Source organism: Podarcis muralis, chromosome 17, assembly GCF_964188315.1.
Source record: "Podarcis muralis chromosome 17, rPodMur119.hap1.1, whole genome shotgun sequence".
Lineage (NCBI taxonomy): Eukaryota > Metazoa > Chordata > Lepidosauria > Squamata > Lacertidae > Podarcis > Podarcis muralis.
In genome coordinates this window covers 11,381,142-11,403,660 of record NC_135671.1, presented here as the reverse complement: position 1 = coordinate 11,403,660, position 22,519 = coordinate 11,381,142, and the positions used below count along the sequence as shown (strand labels likewise).

General features: G+C 40.8%; 1 protein-coding gene and 1 long non-coding RNA gene across 13 annotated transcripts in view; one reads left to right on the top strand and one right to left on the bottom strand.

The window, feature by feature from the left end:
- LOC144326010 (uncharacterized) overlaps positions 1-22,519 on the bottom strand; it is a 126,669-nt gene that overhangs the window by 31,892 nt on the left and 72,258 nt on the right. The window lies entirely within an intron of this gene.
- Positions 1-22,519, top strand: part of NRG1 (neuregulin 1) — a 304,550-nt gene that overhangs the window by 259,080 nt on the left and 22,951 nt on the right. For 8 of the 12 annotated variants that reach the window (XM_077921607.1, XM_077921606.1, XM_077921604.1 and 5 more), the window contains one exon: positions 15,596-15,722. In XM_077921607.1, the coding sequence (XP_077777733.1) occupies positions 15,596-15,722 (127 nt within the window). Of the gene's footprint in view, positions 1-15,595; positions 15,723-22,363; positions 22,432-22,519 lie in introns of those variants that run through there. The other 4 variants (XM_077921602.1, XM_077921599.1, XM_077921608.1 and 1 more) reach the window with 3 other exon arrangements.

Below are 22,519 nucleotides of genomic sequence, written 5' to 3'. Positions count from 1 at the left end.
TAAAAAAAAAAACACAGTAAGACAATACTATCTACCCATACAATTTTTTTACTGTTGTTTTCAATTAGGTGTTATAATTGGTCTTTATTTTATCAAAGGGTATATCTTACCTGTAGCTGAGTAACTTTAACTGAACCTCTTTGGAAACAGAGCAATGAAAAATGTCATGAGGGACATCCTCACCTGCTCCAAAGATTCAGTGGTGAAGGTTAAATGGAATAATATGGAAATGCTTGTCTTGGCTGTAGATAGCACTTACTGAACGCTGAGTAAAGTGAAATCTTTCCTCAGGGGAAATTTACAAAGGCCCAATAAAGAGGATTCATAGGCATGATAAAATTTTATCAATGAATACTAAGGAACCATCTTAGAAATTAGTATGGGTGATGGATCTTGTTGAATAAAAGTATTGTGGATTTTATTCCCAAATTCTATTTTGGCAGCATAAAATTTCATTATACAAAAATGTTCTACCGAAACACCATCAGTTGACTCATTTTTGCTACCCATGGAATCTATGAGGGAGAACAAAGTTTAAGTTCTTAAGACCGAAATATATTAGGTAACCTATCCTCAGCTGGAATTTAATGCAATGCTGCTTCAAATTTGAATAAGGGAAGATATGTGGGGCTAAGTCTCAGCTAATGATGTTCCTTCAATGCATTTGGCTGCATCAAATATAAACCTGTATATATTGTTTTTTCTTGTCATCCTGTTGACTCCCTCTGATCAGAGAAGTCAAACTCCCTTTATTAGCTGCAGTATTTCCATTCCTCTTGTTCCTATCTTTATCGTAGCCAAAGGACAAAAAAGACCCCACACACAAAAAGCTGTATACATGCTAATCTGTTTGTAGCACAAAAATGTAGTTTTTCTCACACTGAAGTAATTCATGCTCTGCTTCAACTGCTTTCAATATAGATTAATTCTAGATCCTACCCTCCATATGGGTAGGTGTGGTTACCTTATAGGCATTTGAAAATCATCCCCTTGATTAGATTATCCACACATCTTCCTACTCCCTAAATATGCCCCAGGGGAATGAAGAAGGAAGTAGTGATTGTGATCTTGGTATACACTCACCCACAACATTATTGGGCAGGTGTGGATATACTCTCCCCTATTGCCAGATGTGCCTACATCTGTTTTCAAACGGACACACTGCAGGGAATCAAGCTGCAATGAGCTTTTATTTTTGGAATGAAACCAGTTTCTCAAAAAGTACTTTCAGGAGCAAATAATCTGCAATAGATCTAGATAGTGTGTGGGCTGCATAGGAGGAAAAAAACCAAGTACTCCAATCATGTGTAAGCAGCCTTAGATTTTAATACTTCAGGGCAAAGCTTGTAAAAGAAATATTCTCAGGGTAGCCAGTGATTGACCAGTACAGATTTAAATAGATTATTTAAATGAATTCTTGTTCATTTTGTTTACTGTGAGTAATAAGTAAGGGAGGGAGGGATATAGATTTATTATTGCAGCACCATTACATTAGGAAAGCTACAGCGAGGGAACTTTTTAGCATTTCATTATAAATCTTATTTTTGACAACCTATAAATATTAAATAACAGAAATGTATCGATTTAGTCTCTGCGTGAGATATCTATGGAATCACTTCTGTCGATGAAATAAGATAACCACACAAAGAGACTAGAGGAGAGCCAAGAATTCACTGTTTGTTAAATGTAACTCTTCTGCTACAAGAATCTGTGCCTTTTTTGTACATTTCAAAGCATCACACACAACAGGGGAGGTTAATCCATTATGGAGAATGCAATGCTTCTCCACTAGGTCAGGCTGTCCCAGACTGTCCACTGATAGCCTCCTTATTACTATAGCTAGAGGGTGTCACTGACTGTTAACGATGTATGTTCACTATTCCGTGATCTCTACTCTAGAGTATTCTGCCTGCAGTTAGAAGCTTTAGGGATAAGAGTAAGCAGGAGAAAGGAAGCAGCTTTAAAACGTGAAATATTCTATTTGATGAATAGCTGCAGCGTGTCAGTGACATTTTACTGTAAATGTTCCTTATGTGGCTGAAAGGAAAATCCCAATCATGCTATTCTGCAACTGTGATGAGATTTGGAGGCAGATGGTTGATATGAAAAGGGTGCATTTTTCTCAAAAGAGGGAAGTCGTCCATCTTCTTGAATTTGCAATGTGCAGCATGCCCATGCAGAAAATCTGATTTCACTGTTTAAATGATTAGTAGCTCACAGAGAGCTGCCGAGTGATTCTCAGATTAGGAACTGCATCGTCAAGAGTTTTTTGTTTTCCTAGGAGGAATCTCTTTCTGACTCCAGTAATTCCTCCCTTTGGGCAGAAATTGAATGAATCTATATTTCCTTTTTAGATGATTATTTTTAAGATTGAACTAGACCATGGGTAGGCAAACTAAGGCCCAGGGGCCAGATCCGCAGGCGGTCCGGGAATCAGCATGCTTTTACATGAGTAGAGTGTGTGCTTTTATATAAAATGCATCTCTGGGTTATTTTGGGGGCATAGGAATTCATTCATTTCCCCCCCAAAAAAATTATAGTTCAGCCCCCCCCCCCCCCCCCGGGTCTGAGGGACAGTGGACCGGCTCCCTGCTGTGAACTAGACACACACATAATCATTACAACCCACTGGGAGGGGTGCATAGAGAAGAACCCCACGGAGCACCTGTAGCACCAAAAACAGACACCCTCATCTGTCCCACCTGCAGTAAAACATGTCTCTCACATATTGGTCTCTACAGCCACAGCTTCCTCAGGACCAGAGCAGGGGAGGAAAGAGTTAAATTCCTCCTGTACACCTGCTGCCGTTCCTATAAATATGAGCCCCCCTCCCGATGCTATTTTGGCCTTTAATTGATATGACAAAAGACGCTGAATATGCAATGGTTTTGTTTGCATTATTGGGGCTATATTCTAGTACAATATTCTAAGGCTGAGTTTCCCGAAGTTAGGTGTCCAGAACTCTGGTACCTGTTTTCCCATTTAGGTTTTTGTATATCCAGTGTAAGTAGCACTGGAACCATCCCTTTTGGCAGGACATTTCTGCTTCAGTTATGGATTTTGCTAACAAATAGGAGTTTTTACTGCCTTAAATTCATGCTGTTTTGGCTCTTATGGCAAACTGAGAAATATGTGTTTTGGTTTGTGAACTTTGCCTTGGAAGCAGAACATGTTCTGCTTCCTGGAGTCCCCCGCTGCTATAGGAAAGCATCCCTTGGTTTAAGAACACTTTGGTTTAAGAACGGACTTCCGGAATGGAAGTTTATCTTCTTACGGAGAGATAAATGTACGCTTATCATCCTTCCAATTTTCTTTTCCCCTCCTATGGTGCTGCCACCCATCACATACAACATATAAAGAACTATTATTATATCACACTGTTGTTCTTTCTGAAGATGTAAAGTATCATTTTAGGTAGAGTTGACCATCAAATAATTTTAGTAATAGAATAATTTCTATATTCATTTCTTAGAACATGATACAAAATCTGCAGATGACTGTTTTTGATTTTTTAACCCAAGTGAAATGATCCATGTCCAGCTTTAGGAGAGAAAAACGTTTCTCTTTTCTGCTCTGTTTGACCTTGTTAGAATTAGACTTTTGATAAGATTTGATTCCGTTCAGAATCTGTAAAGGATGTCTTGTCTGATGTAGTAGTAGTGTGTGTGTGTGTGTGTGTGGTTTAAATAAATAAAAGATAAGGGTCTTTTCTGAACAGTCGTTTTATAAATGTACACTTGTTTCTCATTTGTTATACTGTATTGGCCCGAATATAAGCTGCACCTGAATATAAGCTGCATCTTTAAAACTGGAGTGGGGGGAGAGAAAAAAATTTCCGAATATAAGCCACTCCATTCCTCGCTGCTCATGGCTGCATACTGTGGGGGGTGAGCTGCACTGCGTTGCTGGCAGCCTTCCCCCTTCCTTGCTCTCTCCCTTCCTGGCCTTGGGGGAGAGGAAGGGGGACTGCACATGGGGCGGGCACCACTTTGCCCTGAGCTCCTGGCTGCATACTGTAAGGTCAATGTAGCGTTTGCCCATTCATTTGAAAATGTTTGAACAGGGGGGAGTTGTTGTTGTTTAGTCGTTTAGTCGTGTCTGACTCTTCGTGACTCCATGGACCAGAGCACGCCAGGCACTTCTGTCTTCCATTGCCTCCCGCAGTTTGGTCAAACTCATGCTGGTAGCTTTGAGAATACTATCCAACCATCCCGTCCTCTCTCGTCCCCTTCTCCTTGTGCCCTCCATCTTTCCCGACATCAGGGTCTTTTCCAGGGAGTCTTCTCTTCTCATGAGGTGGCCAGAGTATTGGAGCCTCAGCTTCAGGATCTGTCCTTCCAGTGAGCACTCAGGGTTGATTTTGTTAAGAATGGATAGGTTTGATCTTCTTGCAGTCCATGGGACTCTCAAGAGTCTCCTCCAGCACCATAATTCAAAAGCACCAATTCTTTGGTGATCAGCCTTCTTTATGGTCCAGCTCTCACTTCCATACATCACTACTGGGAAAACCATAGCTTTAACTATATGGACCTTTGTTGGTAAGGTGATGTCTCTGCTTTTTAAAATGCTCTCTAGGTTTGTCGTTGCTTTTCTCCCAAGAAGCAGGCGTCTTTTAATTTCGTGGCTGCTATCACCATCTGCAGTGATCATGGAGCCCAAGAAAGTAAAATCTCTCACTGCCTCCATTTCTTCCCCTTCTATTTGCCAGGAGGTGATGGGAGCAGGGGCCATGATCTTCGTTTTTTTGATGTTGAGCTTCAGACTATATTTTGCGCTCTCCTCTTTCACCCTCATTAAAAGGTTCTTTAATTCCTCCTCACTTTCTGCCATGAATGTTGTGTCATCTGCATATCTGAGGTTGTTGATATTTCTTCTGGGAATCTTAATTCCGGCTAGGGATTCATCCAGCCCAGCCTTTCGCATGATGAATTCTGCATATAAGTTAAATAAGCAGGGAGACAATATACAGCCTTGCCGTACTCCTTTCCCAATTTTGAACCAATCAGTTGTTCCATATACTGTAGCTTCTTGTCCCACATAGAGATTTCTCAGGAGACAGATGAGGTGATCAGGCACTCCCATTTCTTTAAGAACTTGCCATAGTTTGCTGTGGTCGACACAGTCAAAGGCTTTTGCATAGTCAATGAAGCAGAAGTAGATGTCTTTCTGGAACTCTCTAGCTTTCTCCATAATCCAGCGCATGTTTGCAATTTGGTCTCTTGTTCCTCTGCCTCTTCTAAATCCAGCTTGCACTTCTGGAGTTCTCAGTCTACATATTGCTTGAGCCTACCTTGTAGAATTTTAAGCATAACCTTGTTAAAAATATAGACCAATAGGAAAGCCGGAGGCGGAGCCTACCTGATTATAAAAGAGCTTACCCCAAGGTTTGAGTTAGTTGTTGGTGGGTAGTTGGTTGGTTTTAGTGGGTTGGTTGGTTGGGAAAGGCAGTTGGAGAAGCAGTTGGCAGGCACTTGGAAATAGAGAGACAGTTAGGGCAGTGGGTTCTTGAGTGAGGGGAGGTAGAAGAGATAGAGGGAGGAAAATAAGACTAAGAAAGTAAAGAGTAACAACGGTTGAAATGCCGTTAAAGTTTGTTTGTGTTGTTTGAAATAAACTACACTCTTCTTTATTAACTTGAGAACCTGACTGAGACTGAAGTGATTTTACCAGGGAGGACCTGGTTGGTGGCAGAGGATTAGTGGTTGGTGGCAGAGGATTAGTGGTGTACGGGTCAATAGTCCGTGAGACGACCGAGGGCTCTGTATGAACGCCACAGTCACGAATATAAGCTGCACTTTAACTTTTCACAATTGGAATTTGGGGAAATGGGAGGCTTACATTCAGGCCAATACAATATGTAGTACTAAGAGTCTTCTTTCAGTATTGCAGTTCTGTTGAAATGGAAGTATGAAAATCTTTCTAGACCCCATTGTCATGGTCAGACCATTTCCTGGTTGAGACTTAGGCTTGCAGCTGCTTCTGCTCTTCCTGGGTAGTTAAAATGGTTTGTCTCTGAAGGTTGATGGAATCTGATAGATTCTTTGGGGTCTTTGGGGAGTTTCCAGCTAGCATGGCAGGCGCTGTCTCAAAGCCCTAGTTACTCTGTAGAATATAGAAATGATTCCAGTTGTTTCACAATTACTTGCAAGTGCCCCCACACACAGTGCACAGAGTCTTGCTCCTAATTTACTAGAGAGCTTGGGGCATTGAAGCAGATAGGGAAATGGCTTGAATCCAAGTGGCAGAAAATATCATGCTGGCAGAAACACAAGTAAGAGCAAATTGCAATCACACCTACTTTGTGCCACCGATGGCAGAAAATCAATATTTAGCCTCACCATGGCACCTTCAGGAGATTGTCAGCTGGGTCTTTTCTCGGTGATTCAGGACCTACTTGGTCTTGTTTTAGTCTGTTTTTATACGGATTTTTTAAAATTGTTGCTTCTATCTTCTTGTAAACTGACTGGAGAACCGTCTGGTTGAAGCTTGGTATGTACAGTGGTACCTCAGGTTAAGAACTTAATTGGTTCTGGAGGGCCGTTCTTAACCTGAAACTGTTCTTAACCTGAAGCACCACTTTAGCTAATGGGGCCTCCAGCTGCCGCTGTGCCACCGGAGCACAATTTCTGTTCTCATCCTGAAGCAAAGTTCTTAACCTGAGGTAATATTTCTGGGTTAGCGGAGTCTGTAACCTGAAGCATCTGTAACCTGAGGTACCACTGTACATGCATAGGATAGATAAGACTGTCTTGCGGTGCCAGCTCACGGGTGCTTAAAAATGGAACAGAAGCATTTCAGCACCAATGTAGTATCACAAATCAGGGCCTTAAGCTGGCATGACAATGACGTAACCATGCTATTATAGGAACATAAGCAGGAAGAAATAATAAAGATCCGGATGTTAGTGTAAGTGAGAGTGAGAAGCATTAATTTCATTGTTGTTTAGTGTTTTTTAATATTTATTGTCTTAAAATATGCAGCTGCCCCCATATCTTGCATTCATTTTCCCCCACAGAGCTTACTTATTTATGTTGTGCATAAGGATAGTCTGGTTTTCCTTAAAATGGGATATATTTAATAATAATAATAATAATAATAATAATAATAATAATAATAATAATAATAAAAATAAATAAATAAATAAATAAATAAATAAATATAAAAATTGATAATAGTAATTTATTTGTATCCCACCCTCCCCTGCCAAAGCTAGGCTCAGAGCGGCTAACAACAGGTAAAAATAGCACAGTGTACCTAAAATTGCACAGTCAATTAATTAAAATACATTCTAGAAGCAATTCAGAATCAAATTAGTGGCAACTATCAGGTTAGAGTTCTATGAAGATTACAGAAAGAGAAAGGGGATCAGACTGTGCCCTGGCCAAAGGCCTGGTGGAACAGACCCTGTGGAAAGATGTCACGTCCCGCAGGGCCCTAGTCTCTTGTGACAGAGCGTTCCACCAGATCGGGGCCACAGCCGAAAAAGCCCTGGCTCTGGCCGAGGCCAGTCTAACCTCCCTGTGGCCTGGGATCTCCATGATGTTTTTATTTGAAGATTGTAAAGTCCTCCGTGGGACATACCAGGAGAGGCAGTCCCGTAGGTATGAGGGTCCTAGGCCTTATAGGGCTTTAAAGGTTAAAACCAGCACCTTAAACCTGATCCTGTACTCCACCGGGAGCCAGTGCAGCTGGTATAGCACTGGGTGAATGTGATCGTGCTTTTCTGTTTATAGGCTCTTAAAACGTTTTAACCACATAGATGTGGCAATTGTAATAGTCTCCTAAGCATGTTGGATTGCATTCAGTGGGGCTCACTGCCCTCCAAAGACCCTGATTATACTCTTAATGAAACTAGTGAATGCCATTTATTTTAGCGAACATAAAAACAAAATCCAGATGTTAGGGGAAAGCTTTACAGTTGCCTTTTTATCATGACGGTGCTATTTCTGTTTTCATATGTAAAATATTTACTGATAAAATTGTATATTTTATTTATTTCGGGTGTTCAGCTGCCCTTAAGAGTATTTAAGTTATGAGGACATACATTTTTTAGAATAATAATATTATTAATAAATGCATTATTTTAGTCTTTGGCTGCAGTGCCCTACTGAGTTCAGTGAGAGGTCACCATTCATCAAGATCAGGGATAAACTAGGTTTAAAATATAAGCCTAGAAATAACTAAAATTTCTTGAATGGTTATATGCCTCAGATTACATTCGAGATTTCAGAATTGCTTCTTCCACACTAACTTCAGAGTAACATTAAGAATGAAGGCCTGAATCTGCTTCCCTCTTTCTTTTTATACCATGTTGATTAGATTGTAAGCCTGCTAGAAGGAATAGTAGTAGTAAAATAGTGATACAGATGTGGGTGCTATCCAGTAAAGTGAAGCATCACTTTTCCCATTTTCCTTGCTGCTCACATTTGGTGGAGGTGAATGCATTCCCAAATAAACTGTGTCTTTGGTACCAAATAATAATAATAATAATAATAATAATAATAATAATAATAATAATAATTTATTATTTCTACCCTGCCCATCTGCCTGGGTTTCCTCAGTCACTCTGGCCGGTTCCAACAAAAGATTAAAAATACATTAAAACACCAGTCATCAAAAACTTCCTTAAACAGGACTGCCTTCAGATGTCTTCTAAACGTCAGATAGCTGTTTATTTCTTTGACATCTGATAGGAGGGCGTTCCACAGGGCTGGTGCCACTACCAAGAAGGCCCTCTGCCTGGTTCCCTGTAACTTCACTTCTCACAGTGAGGGAACCGCCTGAAGACCCTTGGCGCTGGACCTCAGTGTCTGGGTTGAACGATGGGGGTGGAGACGCTTCTTCAGGTATACTGGGTCGAGGCCGTTTAGGGCTTTAAAGGTCAGCACCAACACTTTTAATTGTGCTCGGAAGCTTACTGAGAGCCAATGTAGGTCTTTCAAGACCAGTGTTACATGGTCTCGGTGGCCTCTCCCAGTCACCAGTCTAGCTACTGCATTCTGGATTAATTGTAGTTTCTGGGTCACCTTCAAAAGTAGAGCGTGTTGCAGTAGTCGAAGCAAGAGATAACTAGAGCATGCACCACTCTGGTGAGACAGTCCGCTGGCAGGTAGGGTGTCAGCCTGCATACCAGATGGAGCTGGTAGACAGCTGCCCTGAACACAGAATTGACCTGCGCCTCTATGGACAGCTGTGAGTCCAAAATGACTCCCAGGCTATGCACAGTTGCCCCATTTAGGACCAGGGAGTCCCCCACACCCGCCTGCCCCCTGTCCCCCCAAAACAGTACTTCTGTCTTGTCGGAATTCAACCTCAAACATTGCTCAACTTCCTTTCAAAACAGCCTCTGCTCCATTATCTGCCCCCTCTCGTCTCAAAAGTCAACACAACCCAAATGTTTCTGGTCGTGCTGCCTGCCCCATAAATTAACCTAGCTGGCCTCTTCTGCAAGTTTAGATGCTTTGCAGAGCCAGCACTGCTGCCAACTGGGTCAGTCTGAAGTCTATCAGTGAGAAGGCAATCTGGCACACTAAACCAAAGTGTTTGTCTTTTGTATTTCCTTTTCTTTTTTCAGCTTGAACTCTGAAAGGAAATCAGTCCTGACTTTGAGTCATGTACTGCAATAAGACACACGAAATTGTTTCAACAAGTTTGCATACCCTTGCTTTTTCCTGAAGTGTCTATCTTCCAGGCCCAGTGGTTTCCTGTTTTCCTTAGGAGTTGAATGGAATCTTTAAAGAGAGATGTCTAGTGTTCATATTCTAAAACTGTATTGTAAAGCTGTGGAAATATTATCCCAGTTCAATAATCAGGAATAAGAAATAGGGGTTGATCTTTTTCCAAAGGTAAACATGGCAGAACAGCAGATGTGAATTTTACTTTTGTAGACTAGTTTCTACATTCACACCCCTCCCATCTAGGCATCCAAGCAGCATGAGCACAGAAAGCACACATTACACCCTTGCAAAAATACTCCAGAAGGATATGAAGTAGGGGTGTGTGGTCTAGGGAGAATCTCAAGGTCCAGTTAGAAGGAAGTGGAGGGCTGCAGTTGGCCATTGGCTCTGAGGTTCCCCACACCTGTCCTAGATAACCAACACTAATAGTTAATGGCATAAGCTGTACTTCTTCCCATGCTGAGCTCCTTAACCAAGCTGAAATAATGTGCCATTATCTCTGTGCTAGAAACATCTATGGTGGTTGAGGAACCCTTTGCAGTAGGGTTACTGTTTTCATGCTAAGGAATTAACAAGTGACTCCCACCCATCTAACTTGTTACTTAATTCAAAATGGTTTCTCCATGTTTTTTCCTGTTTTCTAGAAAATCGGCAGTTCTCAAGGTTATATATATAACCTTGCAGAGTTGCAAGGAAGCAGTAAGAGGAGGAGAATAACATAATGAGAAATTGTGACACCGTATTTCCATATGCTTCCTTTCTCCCCAACATCTCTCATTTAACAGCTTCCTAAATCGCAGAGTTAACCATTGTGCGACAGAATTGGCTTTCTGGAGAAACCAACATGCAATGGATTGGCCTTCACTACTTTGATTCTTTCAAGAAGCGATATATATATATATATCGCTTCTTGAAAGAATCAAAGTAGTGAAGGCCAATCCATTGCATGTTGGTTTCTCCAGAAAGCCAATTCTGTCGCACAATGGTTAACTCTGCGATTTAGGAAGCTGTTAAATGAGAGATGTTGGGGAGAAAGGAAGCATATGGAAATACGGTGTCACAATTTCTCATTATGTTATTCTCCTCCTCTTACTGCTTCCTTGCAACTCTGCCTGCCCCTCTTGAAGTGGAGTGAGTTACAGCGAGGCGTCTGCTGACAGCAATGACAGCAGTACTTATTCACAGAAACGTGTGATAGAGTGGGCTCTTTCTTCTTCCAGTCATCTCTTTTTTTGCCAAAGGAGACACCCTTGTCTACTTACAATTCAGCAAAGGAGTCTTCTTCATGACCCATAAGTTCTGAGACTGGCACATTTTCTCTTCACTGAGCAGTGACATCGTACCTTGTGGGTCTGATCATGTATCCACTTGAAATTACACCTGACATTGGCAGAAACCCTATTAAAATACGTACAAGTATATCTTGTACTTGAGTTCACACAGATCTAAAGGTAGCCTAGGGAACATGGGGCTTTTAAAAAAAAGATTAAGGCTGTATAAAAGATACTCAAAAGGTACTTGTAAGCTTTAGCAGTGCGGTTTGTTTTGGGGGTTTTTTTTTAATAGAAAGTATATAGAATGTATTTCCCTAAGTTAAGGCACAAAAAGGTCAACAATGCTTCAGGTAAGCAAAACTTTACCTTGGTTTGTTGTTGGTTTTTTTGCAGAGAATGTATTATGATGAATTATTAAATTGGTTTTACTCGGAAAATTGTTAGGTGCTCTGTTAAAGGCAGAGGTAAAGAAATATTTAGAAGAATAGATGAATTATTATTCTCTGACATGAGAGCTCTTTTTATTTCCTTTTGGTAAAGTACAAATCCTTCTGGGATTTTCTGGCTGCCTTAAAATATTATACTTTGAAAATCTAAAAGGAGAGAGAAAGAGCTGAGTAAAAGTAAAATTGTTGCTTGTGACATTTCATTGTGCGACACTTGAGACAACTAGTTAGTAATTCTGTATTTCTAAATATTTAGAACTTAAGTTTTCTTCTTTTGGAATGAATATGACTGCTTTGCATAGATTCATGGAAAATAATAGCCTAGACTATCGATCAGTGCTAAAGTCAAGATCAGTGCTATTTACTCAATTCCAATTTGGAGTGAAATTATTCATTCTAATTTAGAAGGATTTTATTTTATCACTTTATCTCAGTATTGTTTCATTGATACTGTTTTGGGGTTGTTAGCAGATGAAGTCAGACTAATGTGGTCAAAGGAATCAGCATTAAGGGGCTATTATTAAAAAACATAAAAAAGAATTGCATTGATGTTATGTAGAAGGATTTCTGCTTTATTAGCCATGTTAGAAAGTACTGAACTTGGTAATGTATCAGAGTTGGTGCAGATTAATTTAGGTGCATGTAGCACAAGTCTGTGAAGGATTTAAGTCTGAAGACAACAAGGCAGCCACTTAGCAGAGGTTTACACTATAAACTTGCATAGATTTTGTACCACTTTAACAAACACGGCTTCTCCCAAATATCGTGGGAATTGTACTTTGGTGGGGATGCTGAAAATTCTCTGGTGGAGGCCCTTGGCTTGCATCACAGTTCCCAGGATTCCCCAAAGAGGGGGAATGACTGTTAAACCAGCTTTGTCTGCAGTCTAGATTTGTCCACAAGTTTGTATCAGCTAAGAGCTAATTGTTACTCTGAAACTCCCAGGGTGATCAGTTCTGATCTCACAGCTGCTGGAAGAAAAAGTGCAAAGCAAGAAGGCCGCAGCAATTATAGATAGCTTTAGGCATGACTCCTCTACAACCATCCTTGTAATTCAATTTAAAGCATTCCATTAGCCTTTGTGGCAGTAATAAGCTTTGTCTGCAGGAGCTCAAGCAGACAATATTGCTTTTCTTTTTCAAATTAATGCATTCACTTTCTGAACTGCAGGGCGTCTCCAGAGTAATAGTCTGCTTTCAGGAGGAAACATTTTAGAGGGTTAAAGTGGGAGGAGTGGGAAATGGAATTCACATGTGATTCTAGGTAGGCATATGCAATAAATATTTTGACATGCTCAAACTTCTTAATACAGCTTGTGGATTATTAAACCGATGTCTAAGTAAAAGGAGAAAGAAGATTATATTAGGAGAGATTACTTTCCAACCTGGAGTTACTTAACAACATCTCTTCCACATATTGAAGATAAGATGTGGAGTTCCTTAGAGGACATTGAGTCAGGGAAGACCTCCTGGAGCCTCTCCCTCCTAAGGGCTTAACCATATGCTTGCTGAGCGATTCTGCAGAACTACGCAGAAGCAATGCCAGCCCCCAGATTGCTAAACCTTGGAAATCAGTAGTCCAGTGATCTGGAGAATTGGCAAATGCCTTGGAATTGGGAGCAGAGCAACTAGCAGTTCACATATGAGAGAGAGACAGAGAGCTGAGATTGTGAATAACGGCTCTCCTACTACCTGTTATATCTCTCTTGTGTGGTGGGTGCCATCTAGACATTATCCTAGCCATTGTGGGAGCCACCTATCTATGAACATTTCCTGCTGCTTTCCTGGGAAGACATTTCACTGTCCCAGCCGCATGGAACGAGTCAGATCACCCAAGTCTTTTGTATGGGATTGGCCCGTAAACTTACATTCTCCAAGCTACATGGAATTTCCTCATTGTGAAGCAGCTTGCTCCTAGCTAAGAGAACATTGAACAAGCACCAGTGTTGAGATCATACATGTGTGAGCATTTTGAAGGTCAGTTATAAAATTAATGGTTATAGCATTGGTGGTATTATTAGCTTCCTTCCCAGGTGACCCTCTTATAGATTATAAAAATTATTAGAGGCCTCAAGCAAAATATTCAGCTATTTCAAAATAATACATTGGTTTCAACCATCTTCACTTCTGTTTCTTCCTTTTCCTTCACCAGCCTTTTCTGCCTGCTTTGCCCCTCTATAAAATTGTCTCATACAATGGCAGCAAAGCTATTCCTATTTACTCAGAAGAGCATATGTTCAGTGGAGCATACTTCCAGGGCAGTGTGCATAGGATTGCAGACTCAACTAAATTCTTCATTGGAGTGCTGGTGATGTATTTTCCACACTGCAGTGTCTGACAATAGCAAAATAATTGCAATGAGCATATTTGCAGGATTAGCAACATAATTCAGTATTTGATTATTTCACCTTACAACCAGTGAAATGTATGTGAGGCCAAGAGGTTGCCAGGCTATTAAGGTCCTGTTCTGGTTCCTCATGAGAACCAATGGAGCAAGGCAGCACCAAGGAGAGCTCCTAGTGAACAACTTGCCCCCAGAAGAGTTGGAAATGAACCGAGGCCTGTTTCAAAACTAGGGTATCTTGAAGGGCCAACCTGTCAGCCTGAAAATGGACAATTCTCCTATATTCAAGGCCTTTTTGCCTGCAGGGCTGAACTGGTGAGGTGGTGAGGCACTTGAACCAAGCGGAAGAGGACTGTGAGCCTCCTCATTCTGGTTCTGTGTGCCAGGGTGTTGGGACATCAGATTCAGTTGGTTCCTGAAAGTGTCCTTTCATATTGCATCACGGTGTGGTACACTGGTTTGACACCAACTGATAGGAAGAGCCTGCAGAGTGTGGTGAATACAGCACAAGATATTATGAACTGTCCCGTGAATCCGCTGGATGAAATAGCGGAAGAACGTTGCCTCAGGAGAGTGAGGAAAATTCTCTGAGATGATTCACACCCTGGCCGGCACTTTCTTGATCTCCTGCCCTCAGGCAGAAGATATAGAAGCATGATTAGTCGCACCAACAGGGTAAAGAACAGCTTCTATCCGTGGACTGTTAGCCTGCTGAATGAAAAGATAACAACAGGGCAACTGACTTTCGGGTTTGGTGGGTGTGCGTCAGTAAACAAGGAGAATTAAGACTAAGAGAGCTGAGTGGGGGGTGCTCGTGTAATCTCACTGTATACAAGTTGTACAGGTGACAATAAAGTATTTTAATATTCCTGCTTGACAGTCTATAGTTCAGTGGATCACCAGCAAGTTCTCAGGCTGGTTCCTTAGCCAGGGACACCATAGTCTCCAGTTTAATGCCCTGGTCACTGCTAGATCCAGGATCAGGATAGTGTTTGGGGTTTTTGTTGTTGTTTTTGCAAAGAAAGGAGACATTCAAGATACGATGGGCTCATCTACACTCATTGTTTATAATATTTAAAATGTGTTATTAAAATGTGACACCAGAAGGCGCTGTAGAGCAGTGAGCCTTCGGCAATAAAAATGTATTGAGCGTTTTATAACATTATTTTTAATGACGTTTTACAGATCATTGTAGACCCAGCCCATGTGTAATAGAACTCTGTGGCTTTACATTGTATATACATTTGCAAATTTGTACAGTGACTTTGTTACATGCAAAGCATAGTTTACCAATTATTTTAATTTCACTGTTAATTATAGCTGAACTATAGTATGATATAGTTCATCTTTTCTTTAAACATTCCCAGCTGGAGTGCTTTCCTTTTGGGCTTTTAAAACCAACGCAGTGCACCATTGGGTGTGTTTTGTGTGCCTAAGCTGCCCCACTCTCCTCAAGAGAGTGAGATGGGGATTCATTTAAACACACAGGTGATGACTGACTGCAACTTCTCTCCCAATCATTTTCACCTTCTGCAGAACTCATGGAGGTGAACTTAGCTGGGAGAAAGATCTGATCACAACACTTCCTCTTTCTTTGTGACTGGTGCAGTTCTATATTTAAACACAGAGGGCTAGGTGACACGATTGCAACGTGTACAGCGGGTGTAAGTGAGGATGTAGAGATCATAGGAGTACCCAAAAATATTCTGGACAGGCTCATAGTTGTTTTTCTTTGTAATCAAGAAGCTGAATGTTTGTTGCACTAATATTTCAAACACTAAAATGCAAATGCTGTCATTCTAGTTTGACGCTGTTCTGTGCAACAATATTAACATCCCCCCTGTGTTTATTCTAGCCACATCTACATCTACCACTGGGACAAGTCATCTCACAAAGTGTGGTGTGAATAAGAAAGACTTCTGTGTAAATGGAGGCGAGTGCTTCATGGTCAAAGATCTCCCAAATCCACGATATTTGTGCAGGTAAAAAAACCCCACTTTTCTTTAGTAGAGCTGTAGCATCTATTGACAAACGCTTTTTCTGTGTTACCTGGTAAATTGTTTAACATGAATAATTTACTTCACAAATAAACAGCAGAGTCACTGCATTTATTTAACTTCCAAAACACATTGTATTATGGTCTGGTTCCCAGAGTCACCTCAACAATTTACTAATATTAACCTTAGATCAATTGTTAGATCCAGGGTTGATTTGGCAACAATCATGTGCATTATTGGGAGTGATGTATGTAAGTGTGACACTTACATAAAAGGTTTTTAATGCAATTGCTCCAGAAATGAGGCAACGTTTAATAAATCAGGACGTGTAAAATACAAGATCTGTTTTGCTTCCATTTTAAACTAACTATCCAGTACACTGTCAGCAGGAACACCTTACAATCTTTAAGAAATGTTGTTGTTTTGTTGTTTAGTCGTGTCCGCCTCTTCGTGACCCCATGGACCAGAGCACGCCAGGCACTCCTGTCTTCCACCGCCTCCCGCAGTTTGGTCAGGCTCATGTTTGTAGCTTCGAGAACACTATCCAACCATCTCATCCTCTGTCGTCCCCTTCTCCTTGTGCCCTCCATCTTTCCCAACATCAGGGTCTTTCCCAGGGAGTCTTCTCTTCTCATGAGGTGGCCAAAGTATTGGAGCCTCAACTTCACGATCTGTCCTTCCAGTGAGCACTCAGGTCTGATTTCCTTAAGAATGGATGCGTTTGATCTTCTTGCAGTCCATGGGACTCTCAAGAGTCTCCTCCAGCACCATAATTCAAAAGCATCAATTCTTCGGCGATCAGCCTTCTTTATGGTAGGGGCTCATTAAGAAATGCATGCTCTTTTTAGTTTTATGGCCATCCATATTAGCATTTAATGACGGAGCTGACCGAAAACGGTTTAACTGATAATGAATTCTTATCAGACATATTATACCTGTCCTGTAATAAACACAATTAAAGTTCATCCCAAAACCAACATAAACAATACTTAGAAGAAAATTAAAATGTATCTAATCATAGCCCTTAAAAGATGACCTTTAAAAAATGGAAGTCTGCAAGCAAAGTATTATCTCATTAGCTGAAATCAATATATGAAATTCACATCCGCTGCTGCTCCTTCCTACCTCTTGGCCACATCGTCCCCTTAATGTTGCCAGGTCACAGCGCTGCAGTGATATTGGCAGATTTCCTAGTCAAATTATAGATTTCTCTTCAGAAAGGGGAGGATTTGGATTAGCATTATATGTAAAGATATCTGTGAATCTGAGAGTGAAAACCCAGCCAAATGCATCTGATTAAAGATATGAGGACTGAGGAACAAAACTGATATTGCTATGTCAGTGTATTATGTCCAGCCAACCAGAAAACATGATGATGCTATCCTAAAACAGGTTACAAAACTTTCACAGAGAAGAGTCATAGTATTACTGGGGTTTTTCAACCACCCTGACATCTGATATCAGTCTAGTTCTGCTAAGAGTGAACTATACAATAGAGTCTTGCCTTGCCTTGCTGACAACTTCGTATTTCAGAAAGTGGAAAGAGTAACAAGGGAGTCTGCAATCCTGGATTTAATCCTGGTGAACAGGGGAGAACTGGTTGATGAATTGAGAGCAGAGGAAACTCTGAAGGAAAGTGACCGTGTCATCTTAGAATTCATAAGGGGAAGGGAGGTGAAAAATGAGCATAGGTGGACATCTTCTGTGGACTTTGGGAAAGCCCATTTCAAATGGCTGAGAGAAAAGCTGGGCAGGGTTTCATGACTAGAAATACTTGAATGAGGAAATAGTTCAAAGGGGATGAGAGATTCTGAAAAGTAAATTGAGGAAGCCACTATCACAAACTGTTCCATTGAGAAGGAAAAATGGAAGACAGTTACAGAAGCCTGTGATTTCTCCCAGGGAGCTCTTCAACAAGAGATAGCAAGAGGAACAGATCGCCAAATATGAGTGCACTGGAGTAGGCTGAAGGTCTAAATATGGTGTCAGGAATACTAAAGCTCAGAATTAGCTAAGGCTTGCAGGGGATGAGAAAAAAACCAGCAACCAACTCACTTATGTTTGGAGCAAGAAAAAGAAAATGGAAGGACTGCAGCTTGAGGAAGATGGCCTGAGAGATGGCAGAACTACTTGAATGTCTATTTTGTCTGTCATTTCCTGCAGTGGGAATTCTACCTAGGAAAAGTAGAACAAATTATACAAGGAGAAACTTGCAGCCTACAATTGTGAAGGAGGTGGTTAGAGAACAGTTAGACACTGGGAATTAGTTCAGGTCTCCAAGACAAGATGAATTCTGTCCAGTGCTTTTTTTCTTTAAAAAAATGTTTAGGGATACTCTCATTTTGACTCAAGAAAATAACCATTTTATAGTTCAAATCGGGGGAAATAAATACAGTAAATGGACAAAAGTACAAAGAACATGCATTACCTCATATTACACAGCTGACAACTCACAGTTACTTCCACATTGGCATGAGGTTGTGTGCACTAACATCTTCCTACTCATATTGAAATACTGTCCCTCAACGAGGCCAAACTTTCATCGGTAAAACACCACACATCCACATTCCACACTCCTTCACACATTAAACGCTCGCTTCCATCTGAGACTCATGCTGGTAGCTTCGAGAACACTGTCCAACCATCTCGTCCTCTGTCGTCCCCTTCCCCTTGTGCCCTCCATCTTTCCCAACATCAGGGTCTTTTCCAGGGAGTCTGCTCTTCTCATGAGGTAACCAAAGTATTGGAGCCTCAGCTTCAGGATCTGTCCTTCCAGTGAGCACTCAGGCCTGATTTCCTTAAGAATGGAGAGGTTTGATCTTCTTGCAGTCCATGGGACTCTCAAGAGCCTCCTCCAGCACCATAATTCAAAAATATCAATTCTTCAGCGATCAGCCTTCTTTATGGTCCAGCTCTCACTTCCATACATCACTACTGGGAAAACCATAGCTTTAACCATTTTTTTAATCAATAGGTATCACCATTTTCATGGCCACTTTTGGTTGCTGCAGAGACAGACCTATAGCATAACAGGGGAAGCAGCTGGGTCTTTTTGAGTAATATGTGACATGGAAAAGTTAACCAAATGTTGCACAACCCCCTTGGCATGAATGGCAAACTGACATTTGATTTTAATTGCTTTCTATTTCTTCCTTTATGTATTACTTCTGCATATGCTACATATATACTTGTGTCAATAAATTGGCAAGAGTGCTAAATAATAAAAGAACAACTGTACAAATTACAAAATATGGGGGCCTTGCCACATGGAAAAACCTCTGTGCTGTTGTTAAACTTGAACTTATCTTTGAAGTTTCTATGGATGTATATTTTATCTCTAAAGCCATTTCTGTCCACTTTTTGCATCTGGTAAAATAGTAATCATGTCACAATAAACATTATACTGTAAAATTAGCCTGTTGCAGCAAAAATAACCAAGAGTCCAGTTATGCACCTTTATGGTGCATCTGAGGAACTGAATTCCAGCCTATGGATGCCTGCAACGCAACAATTATGTTAGTGTTTGGTGGACCACTCAGAATATTTTATTCACTTCATGCTGCAAGTTGCTTCATGCACTTTGCAAAATATGACACATGTTCTATAAACAAGAAGCCTACTAATTTGATGGTACCACATGAAATTTTGTCTGTTTGCCGCAACAGATTTAGATAGCTTCTCTTTTTATCATTTATTTATAGAATGTAATTGAAAGGAAAGGTCAAAATACCTTATTTACATGTTGGAAACCGTATTTGGGAGTTAGTGATTTTTCACTAATTGTGTGGGAAGCTTTCAATCTCATACTTTCCAGAGTTCAATTAGTGTCAGCATGACCATAGATAAGAACAGTGCTTTTTCCTTTAAAAATTGTTTAGGGGTACTCTCATTTTCCTACCCATATTGAAATACTGCCCCTCAATGAGGCCAAACTTAGATTCACAAAATGTTTAGGGGTATGCGTACCCCCTAGAAAAAAAGCACTGGATAAGAACATACGAAAAGCTTTCTGGATCAGGCCTGAGGCTGTCTAGAAGGGGGCTCTTTCATAGTTTGAATCCAGACATCCATTTGACTTTTTCTGTACTTGTTCCAAGGCATTATTTCTGTCTTGGGTTCAACATAGTACTGAATGGAAATGATAAATCCAGCCAAACACTGGCTAGTGCTTATCTTTTAGTCTACCCCATGGCAGTAATAGCAACAACAACAACAAAAGAAGCAACACCGTTGCATCTGATTTAGAAGTTTAAGGGTGACTTCATGCTTAACACATGCCCATTCTGGTTACTTAAAGGTTCCAGAGGCAGTTTCTACATGTAACCACTGGGAGAGGTTATCTGTAGGTTTGGAGTATGGTGTCATCAGTATGTAGATGATAACCACCTCTGCCTTCCTTCTCTATTAAGATTCTAACGAGGGAGTGAAAACCCATGACCAGTGTCTGGAGGTTGTGATGGGCTTAATGTGAGCTAACAAACTGAGATTTAATCCAGACATGACAGAGGTGCTCCTAAGTATGTCCCCTGTTCTGGAAAAGGGTGTGTTTCCTCTGAAGAATAAGGTGCACAGTTTGGGTGTTCTCCTGGACCTGGGTTTGCTCCATGATGCTCAGGTGGTAGCCATGGCCAGGAGTGATTTTGCAGAGCTTTGGCTTATGCGCCAACTGCACCGCTGCCTGAAAGGCAGGTCTGGCCACTGTTGCACATGCTTTGCTCACCTCTGAGTTTGATTATCGCAACACGCACTACTTGGAGGTTTCCTCTGAAGAGTGCATCTAGCAGCTACAACTGGTGCAGAATGCTTTGGGCAGAAGTGGTGGCGAGGGCATGTTACTTGTGCTACGTTGGCTCCCAGCTTGCTTCTGAGCCCAATTCCAAATGCTGTGTGTGGCCTTTAAAGCCCTAAACAGCTAAGGTGCAGGTATCTAAAGGAATGCTTGCTTGCATCCATGTGAGACTGCTGGCCTGTTGTGGTCATTTGAAGGGTCCTTACTCTACATCGTGTCTTGTCTTTGTCTGAGGCGAGTGTGCGAACCAAAGTCTTATCCACATTGGTATCCAGGCTTTGAAACTTCCTCCTTCTGGAGTTGCATTTGGTTCCTTAGACAATATTTTCCATTGGGCTTCACCTTTTTCCCACCAACCCCTGATGTTCCTAAGGTATTATTATTGTTTGTCATGACATAATCCGACAGCAAATTTATATTTTATATATTTCATTTTGTAATTTAAGTTCTTGTGCACCTCTATGAGTGGCCTTTCAACTAAAATGTGGCATTAAAATAAACCTTAACTTACTTTACTTTTTTTTTTAATGAACTCAAATGAATTGACAAATTTATTTATTTTTGTCATTGTTTATCATTTACATTGCAATGTCAAGATTATGAATTTGTTGTTGGAAACGAATGCAAAGAGAAAATGTGATCTAATAAGTTAACTAATCAGCAAGTGATGAGATGGTCCATTGTGAATATACAGTGGTACCTCGGGTTACAGACGCTTCAGGTTACAGACTCCGCTAACCCAGAAATAGTACCTCAGGTTAAGAACTTTGCTTCAGGATAAGAACAGAAATCATCCTCTGGCGGCGCAGCAGCAGGAGGCCCCATTAGCTAAAGTGGTGCTTCAGGTTAAGAACAGTTTCAGGTTAAGAACGGATCTCTGGAACAAATTAAGTACTTAACCCGAGGTACCACTGTATGGTGCTTTTTTCATGATGTAGATTTTTTTGTAATAAAATTGCAAATTAAATCTATGCAATCAGAGTATCTATAATAAATAAAAAAATTGTCAAGTAGCACCTTAGAGACCAACTAAGTTTGTTCTGGGTACAGTGGTACCTCAGGTTAAGAACTTAATTCGTTCCAGAGGTCTGTTCTTAACCTGAGGCGTGCTTTCGCTAATGGGGCCTCCTGTTGCCGCTGCTCCGCTGGCGCACAATTTCCATTCTTATCCTGGGGCAAAGTTCTTTAAAAATATATATTAATAATTTCAACATACAAACTATCGAAACCTATCATATTCATTAATTTCCCCCCTTTTTCCCCACTCCCCCTCAAACCCTCCCTCTCCCCCCAAAGACTTCCCTCTGCTCCTCTCTCTGATTTCTGAGCACATGTTATTCTCTGCAAGTTATCAAATTGTACATATCCTTATGTTAACTATCTATCATGTTATCCTGGGGCAAAGTTCTTAACCTGGAGCAACCACTTCCTGGTTAGCAGAGTCTGTAACCCGAAGCATCTGTAACCTGAAGTGTCTGTAACCTGAGGTACCACTGTATAAGCTTTCATGTGCATGCACACTTTTTCTTCTTCGTTCGTGCATGCACACAAAAGCTTATACCCAGAACAAACTTAGTTGGTCTCTAAGGTGCTACTGGACAATTTTTTAATTTATTTATTTATTTCGACTTCTTCAGACCAACACAGCTACCTACCTGAATATAGAGTATCTATAAAACAGACTTGGATATTTTGTCTTTTTCCATTATTATTTTTTCCCTCCCAGAGGTCTTTGCGAGGAGTTTTCATGTTCCATAGGAAACAGAGTAGCATTCTCTCTGTTTTTCTGGGTTTTGCTGTGTTTTTTTCAATCGCTGATCACATTTTTGCCCTTTAGGTGCCTACATGGATATACTGGGAAAAGATGTGCTGAAGTTCTGCCCATGAGAAGCCAGTACCCAGAAAGTATGTTGTAAAATAATGTGAAATCTGCTTTCTTCTCCAACTGCAGCAGTCAAAATCAGTGTCACTTGGTGTTTTCATCCTTCAGTTT